This window comes from Geospiza fortis, unplaced genomic scaffold (genome assembly GCF_000277835.1).
Source record: "Geospiza fortis unplaced genomic scaffold, GeoFor_1.0 scaffold361, whole genome shotgun sequence".
Lineage (NCBI taxonomy): Eukaryota > Metazoa > Chordata > Aves > Passeriformes > Thraupidae > Geospiza > Geospiza fortis.
This window is the reverse complement of record NW_005054356.1, coordinates 235,049-244,510: the sequence shown is the minus strand read 5'-3', so window position 1 is coordinate 244,510 and position 9,462 is coordinate 235,049. Positions and strand designations below refer to the sequence as shown.

Genomic DNA, 9,462 nt, shown 5'->3' with positions numbered 1-9,462 from the left:
ACACCTATCACTCCCACAGAGGGTAACAGTGGTAAACAACTTCTAGAAAGTAAAAGTTTTCTTTTTCTTAACATTTCTATTTTTGAAATAGGCATCCCATTTTTCTGCTTTGTTAAAGATAGCCAAGGAGTAGACAGGCAATTATGTCTTAAGTGCAATCATTACAAGACACAAATTATAAGACACAAATTACACAGATCTGTGAACTGAATTATACACTTTGCATATGAACAAAGGAATCAGACCTGTACTTTTTGGAACAATTCCTCCCCTTGCTGGGTAACCAAGCACTTACTCAGAGCTGATTTTCTGCTACACCTACACACACAGGTCAGGCTGCAGGCTGAACAAAGTGCACCTGAGTGACCCAAGACCATTTACATCAGCAATGCCCATTTCACTGGGCACCTGCATTCCTTGTGTGTGTCATACTTTCAGAATAATAAAATAATTTAGATTACAAAAGAGCTTTAAGAACATCAAGTCCAGCTGTTTCCCCAGCACTGCCAAGCCCACCACTAAACCATGCCCCCAAGTGCCACATCTACACAATACTTCCAAGGATGGTGACTCAACCACTGCCCTGGGCAGCCTGTTCCAGGGCTTGCCAACACTTTGAGTGATGAAATTGCTCTCAATATTCAATCTAAACCTCCCCTGATGCAACTTGAGGCCATTTCCTCTCATCCTATCAAATCCTTAGTGTTGTTAATCCCTTACATTTTTTAGGCCAACAAAAAAATAAATTTGGATTTTGACATTGTCAACTCATGCTGGGTCACAAAACTAACTGAAAACATAGGTTGTTTCGTGAATTATTTCTAGGGTACTCTTATCTAATCACATTCATTCTGTATTCACTGAGTAAAACCACAGTTTAATATTCACATTCATGTTTACATCAACTGCTTCCTATTTATTATATTTCTCCAGTTTGTAAAAATTTTTCTGAATTCTATTTCTAGTCTCTCTCTATTACAGTTAAGAGTACCACCAAGCTATAAAATTCATCTTTCTTTGCCAATGCAAAAACTAAATTTTGAGACTCCTTTTAATTTGGGAATATGCAATGAGAGTGGCAAAGAAGCCGTTTCCCGTGCTTTACAATGAAAAGCAAAACTGAGCTCTAGTTAAGAATACATTCATCCAGTTCCATCTTTGAAGATTAGTCTTCCCCTTCATGGCAAGTGTTTTAGAATGAAAAGAAACTCTGCAGTTTTGATGTCAAAAGTGACACTTTGCAAACACGTGTGAAAGCCGAGCACTTGCCTTTGCTGCGCGCATTAAAATTTCCCTTTCTTGTTCATCTTTACGCTGCTTTTCTATTTGATCAAGTTGTTCAAAGAACTTGAGCTGTGCCCGAACGTCACTTGCTTGTTCATATCTTTCATCATCCTGAAAATACAGCAAATACATTTCTCATTACTCCCTTAAAAACAAAGCTGTTAACTTGTACTGTGCTGGGGAAGAACATACACATTCAAAGCTCCAATGCTCACTTTGTCCTTTTCAGACAAATAGTAGGAGTATATTTACACCAGTCAAACCAGGTAGAACTCTTAAAAGCATTTTGTTCTATTCCATGAATCATCAGATTTTGACTTCTAAACTAATATCATCACAGCTTTAACCTCTCAAACATATTTCACAGAGCTGTGTGGTTTTTTAAACACTGCTCAGGCATTTGCATCTATTAGGAACACACATCTGTCAGATAGCAGTCTCCTGGGAATTCAAAGCAGTGCTTTTATCTGTCTGACTCTACAATCATTCACACACTAAACATTTGACATAATAAATAAAGGGGAGGGCACAGCTTCTCTGCATTTGTTTTTAAACCATTTTGTATATGCGAGCTGAAAAGCTCCAGTCACCCATGTGTATTAATAGCTTAATGGAAGGTGAATCAGTCAAAGAGAATAAACAACCTGATTTCACAGAAAAAAGAACACCTGAACTCCTGCATTTACAGTGAACACCACAGCCGGCTGAATTTGTGCAATTTTTGCCATTTGATTTGAGCAACTAAATACAGTTACCTTGTAGGAAATATTCCTTTGTTGAGCAGTCTCTGATAGTTTTTCCACGAGGTTTTGTAGTCTTTGTTGTGTAGCATGTGATACGTAGCTAACTACATCAGGATGGATTTCTGTTATTCCATGTTTTTTACCTACAATGAGAACACAAGTGGGTTGCAAAAAACCATTTTACAATACAACTAAATATGAGTAAAATCTCAGTCACAGAAATTTAAATCCCCTTTTCTAAATATGATTTGCAGGTTTTTCTCAGACAAGGATTAAACAGGAAATTACACATACATTAAAATTCATATTAGTTTAACAAAATTGACAATCTATTAATAAATGCTGTGTACTATAGTGTGACAAAGAATTCAAGATTGCTTTTTGTTCCACCATCAATTCTAAATTACTAAGTAAAGCTGATAAAAGTGCTTCTGGACTTGTTTCATTGTTTGTGTCATGCTTGATACACCTTATCAGTTTATACAGTCAGACTTTCAGCCAGATTGAGTAGTTTTGATGTTGAATTGCCATCACTTTAGAAGGCAAATCTATGTTTGCTATTCCTTGGTACTATTCTACTTTCATAAGACAAATGATTTCCCACAAACATCTGAATATACCAGAAAATACCAGAAGGTAATGACTCCAGCAACTTTTAATTATTCAAAGCAATTTCTTTGGAAAATGCCTTTGATTAAACCTAAGAGTAGTGAAATTTGTTTTTATTAATGTTCAAGATAAAGGAACATACCTATTTCTAATATCCTTCTTTGTAAAGGTGCTGGGAAAAGGAAGGTTTCGTCTTTACAGGACCGTGTTAGTGTGCCCACGAGCTCAGAGTTTGTTGCCAATATCCGAGCACTTTCTTCTGACAGGTTGACTCCAGCCATTGATGCAACATCATTAATGTCATCATCATCCCTTAAAGGAAGGAAAATTTATTATAATCATAACATTTAGTGCTTATCTGCACACACTGCTATGATACCACAGCTGCACATAATGAATTCCACCATAAACCTGAATAATTAGTTGTACATTTTATTTGCTTTTGTGATATAATAAAATACAACTCATTTGTTTGTAAATGAGAAATTATTGCTTTGACTTCAAAGAGTACTAATTTTGTACTTCCTGTTTTTTCCAAGATCCTTTCTCTTATGTAATGTTTCACCACCTTGAGAAACAAGAGACCAGACGAATCACTACTACAAAACAGCAATAATCTGCCCTCACCACCAAGACAGGCTGTACCTCACCAAGTAACTCAACCAGAGCTGGGAGAAGTGAAGGAATGAATTCCACTTGCTTGTCTGGGCAGGAATTGTTTATGAGGTTTAGTGCCAGCTAAATGCCAAAACCAGTCTGGCACGAGTATGTCCAGTGCTGTTTGTTGAAGTCTTTAATGAATAAGCAAACCTGCGCCCAGAAAATCCACCTGAGGGTTATTGTGAGTTTCCCCAGATGGATTCAGCACCAGGAAGGTCTGAGTTCAGCTGCCCAAGCACAAACATACAGTTCCTCACCTAAAAGAGCCTCCCCCAGGTTCTTTCAGTTTATTCTTCTGAGCAGCAGCTACTTGTGTCGAAACAGTGGCAATAGCTTTGTTTCCAGGTAATACTGCTGGTTTTACCACAGGTACTGCAAAAAGACAGACAGGATTTGTACTCCATCAATAAGAGTGCACACATGCAAGCCAGTCAAAAGTAGTTATGGTAATAGGTCTGGTACAAAGAGTTGACCTCAATGGCTTCTGTCAGCATTTCACCCAGGTAAAAATTCCCACACAACTCCAGCAGCCAAACCATTTCTCTGTCAATGCTGCCCTGATAGATCTGTACCCCCAGCCACTATGGCACTACACAGTGGAAGATTTTAGCAGTAGTACAAAAAGGGCACTTATGAATTAACATTCATAGAACCACAGAATGGTTTGGGCAGGAAAGGACTTTGAGGATCATCTTGTTCCAACCCCTCCGACACCTTTCACTAGACCAGGTTGCTCCAAGCCCCATCCAGCCTGGCGTTGAACACTTCCAGGAATGGGATATCAACAACTACTCTGGGCAAGCATTACCTGAAGTGTGGTTTAGGGATTGCTACCAAATATGGCATATCACAAGTATCTTGACCTCTTACCTGTCTGCAGTTGATTCAGTTGGATTTGAGGAGTGGTGAGCATGATACGACTGTGTGGTTGCCGCAATGCCACCATGGGTGTCTGTGTCAACGTTACTTGTGGAGGCCTTATCAATGCCCCTGCTTTTTGAGACTGTTGAATAACCTGCAAATAATAAGGAAAAAAAAAAGAACTGTAAATAATCTGAGAATCAGGTGGCAAGAACAAACGCTAAGAGCACTTTAACCAAGATGCAATTTAAGTTATACTTTTTTTATCAGATCTTTGAGCCAAACCACCAACTTGAGAAGTACTATCAAAAAAACCCCTGTGCAATAACCAACGCTGCACTCCAGCTCACATACCAGTGGCGTGGACTGCCCTTGTTTACTGACACCAACTTGTGTGGGCTGAGTGAGGCTGATGACAGGTTGCTGGAGGGTACTGGTGACAGTGGCAGTGGCCTTGCCCGCTGTGCGCTGCACCGAGGAGCTCAGCAGCACAGACGTCACCGACGGGATCGTGGCTATCGTTGCCTGCGTCGTGGGCTGCTGCTGCTGGCTCTGCTGAATGAAAGCTGCAGAGTCTGGTGTTAACTGTCTCAAGGCAGGTAAACTCCTCTGAAAAGGGGAAAGGAAAGAGTTTGGTTGAGTTGTTTAATCCTGGCTCACACAATATTAATTGTAAAGAAGTGATGTGTTTTGTTTCAGTCCATTGGATCGGTCTGTGTGCACCTGAGGAAAGGTGAGCACACAGAAATACCAACCTGCTCCTATTTAATAAGCAGGACAGAGGGACAATACCTTTTGGATATCATGGGCATCTAGGCTATGCAGCCTACCTGGAACCCCTGGTATGTATTTAACAACCCAAGCCCATGCTGCCTTCCTTGACTGTTGTCCTACAGCTTAGAAGTTACACTGGAACACCAGGGAAGATTTCAGAATAGCTCAACAGAGACCAGAGTGTTTTGGTGGCTTCTTAAATTAGTCGTTTTCTTATGGCAACAGTTTTTGTCCTCAGGAACGGCTCAAGGTTGAACAAGCATTTAAGAACCCAGAAATGTCAACACACACCTACAACTCCATCCCATAATCATACATTAGTCAAGCAGTTACATTCTTATAATTCAGTGCTGTTGTATTTTCACTCATTTCACTGATGGTAAATGTTCTGCAATAAATACTATTTTGAGATTTGCTGAACTACTATAAAATTTATGTCAAATGTGATTTATCATTGGGAGATGACAAATTTCCTGCTTCTCCAAACCAGTTTACAGCACAGGCAAAACTTCCCCAGAAGGTACAATTGCTATATCACTGAATCCCTTTGCTTTCTAAAACTAAAAAGAGAGCAATAAATCAATTCATAGGTTTGTGGCTTAAGTCATGGAAAAAAAACTTTCCAGATTTCTCAAAAGAGCTACTACGTGTCACCATGGTAGAAGTTACAATACTGACTGTGCCAATGAATCACAGTAACAAACTCTAGGAACTAAAGCACAAAAAGTATTTTTTAAGGGAGCAAAAGCCTAACCAGGCACCATTTAAAACTTCCTTTAACTTAATTTTGGAATTCCACCTATAATGGCAAAGGATGTGCTTGTGTTCATTGCAGCTGATATATCAGCACAGATTTAAAGGAAGAGTAGTGAAGATCAGTTACCTTCAGGAAAGGCACAAGGTAAGGTTGAGGTGAAGAATTAAGTTCTCTGTAGAGCCTACTGGTAAAATCTTCTGGTTCAATTTTTCCATCCTTCAAAACAGAAAACTCAAATGAACAAACTTGTAGAAATTAATTTTTATAACTATCCAACACTAAAAAAAAGATTAAGACTTGGGAACACACGAAATTAGGTAGTTTTATCATCTCTCACTATTTTTAGTTACCCGTAGCTTTATGGTAGTAACCAACTTTACTACAAATTTCAAGTAATAAGATCTAAAGACCTCTGGTTACTGCATGATGGAATACACAAAACCATAACTTAAAGGTTGCTAACAAGTAGGCTAAGCAATACTAGCATTCACTCTATAAATATTAAAAATGTCAAGCTTCTATATTAGCATCAGGCAAGGATTTGATTTAGCCCAAATTTTATAAACTCCAGCCACTGAATTAAAAAAAAACCACAAAAAAACTAGTTTTGAGGCTGAATTTGCCCAGATGCTGTATTTAGCAACTTCTGATGAACTTTTCTTACCAGCAGACTCTGTACTAATTCCTTCACGTTAGCCGCAGTCTCTGAGGACTGTTTTCCAGATGATGCCAGTTTTATTAATGTGGACAGAAAGTTTTTGCATTTCTTCACATTTTCCATAGTTTCCTGAGAAGGAAGGGTAAAAGGAAAACAATCAGAGAAAGGAAGACAAACTCCTCTTAATACATGATTTGACCATATACTCCATGAAATAATGTCCTTTAGTTCATCAGTACAGAGTAATATTTATACATACATGTCCCTCACATTAAAACATAACGGACTGAGATTATAATTTTTCTTCATATACTCATATATATTGTACATTTTTGTTACCAAAACTTAAGGAATTGTGATTCTTTATGAAATGAGGAAGCACCAAGTATTTTAAGAATGGCACATGGTACATGGGAAATACATGTTTTAGCAGGACAAAAAATAGTAAAGCTGTTGTTTCACAGTGCACAGTACAAGGATTCTCCCTAGATTTTGCAATCCTGGAAACATGCAGTTTGAATCAATCAGTGCCAACTGCTTATCCTTTCTTATAGTGATTCTCCTCTACAGTGCTGAACAATTCACTGTTCTATAAAATACATCTAATGTATTTTTTAAATGAGTGCTTTAATACTGTTACAGAAACAAAAACGCTTTGACACCTATCAAAATTCAAGTGACCTGTACCCACACCTTGTAAATTATATGGTTCTATTAAAGTTTACCTTTTCAAGGTCAACAGCTCACAGGATTCCTGCATCTTTACTAATCTCCACTCCCATCTGTGTTTACAAGTATATGTATATATGCACACCATGCATATGTGAGTGGACAAAAATAGATATTACATTTCTCAGAATCTTACTGTGGCAGCAGTGGAGGTGGCCGTTGTCCCTTGCACTGTTCTCTGAGGAGTTCCAGTTTGTACAGCTGTTGCTGTCCCCAACGTGGTTGTTTGTGCAGTACCACCCAGAACGATCTGAGGCTGCAGAGAATAAAAACACAAGATTATTTTCCGTGGAATGTCCCAAGAGCCTGTTTTCCTGAGCCATCCAACAGAAGACGAGGCACAGGGCAGAAGAACACCTTTCACAGCTGCTATAAATAAGTTGCTCATGCTCTGGTGCAGTGGAAGGAAACGGCCACCAGATGGCACTAAAAACTTTCGGAACGGGAATTCCAAAAGTTGATTAAAAATTGCGCGATTTTTGGTCACTGAATAAAACACCATAAACATAATCTCAGCCAGTGGGGTTCCAAAACTCAGCTAAAACAAGTGCTGAATTCCTGTGAATTCAATTTATCTTTCTGACTGTTTTATTAAATGACACTTCCAAAGGCAGGAATTTCTAAAAAGGCACAACTGACACAAAAGCTTTGGTCTTATTGAGGTCTTTGTGATAAACAACAGGACAAAACATTTTTCTAGTTTTGTAGACAAATTGGTAATTTGAAGTAGAAATATCAGCTCCAAAGAATCACAATTATAAGCAAGATCCTCTCACATACACAGCTCATTCATGGGCTTCCAACAGTCTAATTATTAACAGTAACCCAGTCTGAGAGACAAATGCCTACCAAGCTACAACTGACACTCAGAATGTTCACAAATAATTTGTAAACTTGCTCTTTATATAAAGATGCACCAAAAAAAAGAGGCTCCCCTGCTGCCAGAGCTAACTTTATTGGTATTTTGGAAGAAACTAAGGGAGATAAGGATTTCATTTGTCTCTTTTTTTTTCAAATCAGGATAAATTAAGCCCATGGTGTGCTCATTACAGCACAAAATATGCAGATGGAATGATGGTGAGGTTTTTTTTTGTCCTGTATAACAGCAGCGCAAATTAAGGAGACTCAGTTAGGTAAATTAACTCTTAGATCTAGAAAGATCACTGGCATAGGGAAAGGCTCTCTGAGGGGAAAAAGGTTAACTGGATGCATAGCAAAACCTGCATGTTTTAAATTAAAACTCTCTAATCCTGTCTACTCAAAGGATGAAGAAAGCACAATGAGACAGATTAAGCGACAGCAATCATATTGTATCACTGCTGCCTGGAAGCCATGTGGAGAATTTCACACTCTTGCACTGTTTTTTAAACTCTTGACATCTCAAAAAAATGTCCAAGCAAGCCCAAAATAAATAGAGGCCAGCCCAGACTGACATCAGTCTCTCTGTGAGTTATCAGTCTCCAGAATGACACAGACCAAAGCAGACTCATGTGAAAGGGAGAAGGCTTCAGGAAGAGAAGGATGTCAGTGAAGTCATCTTTGCAATTGTAAATTTTGCTGCAGAATTCAGAGGGATGCAGATCCACCACAGGAATAACAACACAGCCCAAAACCCAAGGGGAATTCTTGTCACCTCCTTTAAGCAGAAAGCATAAAGGTGTTTCATTTCAGTCAGTTCTGTGACCGTACAAACTACAAACACAATACCTTTAAATGGAGATATGTATAGGTGTAATATGAAATAACACCAATATACATATAAAAAATTATACCTGTACATCCAAAATATGCACTGAGACCTGCAGATGTTTTAGAAAGGTTAATTCAGAAGGCATTTCTTCCCTGCACTGAGCAATTGCATTTCCTGTGTGCCTGGCAGTCTCAGGCACACATCTGTTCCCTACCCACACAACCGGGGGCCGCTGTAGCGTGGTCGTGGGTTGCACTGTTGTTTGAGCCTGAGACACTTGCTTGATGATAGTAGTTGGTGTCACCTGTCGTGCAATAATGGGTGTTCCTGGAGCCTGGGAAAGAGGGGAAAAGAATCATAAACATATCAGTGCCTAGAGTTAAATATCAACTGCTCTATCTAGTGTTCTGATTCTGCATTATTACAAATAGCAAAGAATGCATCTGAAGCACTACAGAACCCCAAGAAGGATTTTCAGTCTTGAACTTAAAGCAACTGTCAAAATCTTGGTGTATGTGTATCCACATCAATTTTTTTCTTTTAGTCTTGTATTTTTTCTGGGGAGAAGAGTTGTACACATTAACCATATATGGTCTCCTTTATATCAAAGTTTTCAACTTAATGAGATTCAGATATATAAAAATATTTTTGATGAGTAACAGCCAAGCTGTAACAGAATTAGGAACACAATGCAATG

At 38.6% G+C, this 9,462-nt stretch overlaps 1 protein-coding gene across 1 annotated transcript in view; it reads right to left on the bottom strand.

Moving 5' to 3' along the window:
• Nucleotides 1–9,462, bottom strand: part of TAF4 (TATA-box binding protein associated factor 4) — a 34,082-nt gene that overhangs the window by 5,543 nt on the left and 19,077 nt on the right. The window contains exons 3-12 of the mRNA XM_031059114.1: nucleotides 8,983–9,099; nucleotides 7,212–7,334; nucleotides 6,353–6,475; nucleotides 5,815–5,904; nucleotides 4,512–4,766; nucleotides 4,167–4,311; nucleotides 3,554–3,668; nucleotides 2,779–2,948; nucleotides 2,040–2,170; nucleotides 1,270–1,395 (exon numbers count right to left, since the gene is read on the bottom strand). Of these exons, the coding sequence (XP_030914974.1) occupies nucleotides 1,270–1,395; nucleotides 2,040–2,170; nucleotides 2,779–2,948; nucleotides 3,554–3,668; nucleotides 4,167–4,311; nucleotides 4,512–4,766; nucleotides 5,815–5,904; nucleotides 6,353–6,475; nucleotides 7,212–7,334; nucleotides 8,983–9,099 (1,395 nt within the window). The remainder of the gene's footprint in view (nucleotides 1–1,269; nucleotides 1,396–2,039; nucleotides 2,171–2,778; nucleotides 2,949–3,553; nucleotides 3,669–4,166; nucleotides 4,312–4,511; nucleotides 4,767–5,814; nucleotides 5,905–6,352; nucleotides 6,476–7,211; nucleotides 7,335–8,982; nucleotides 9,100–9,462) is intronic.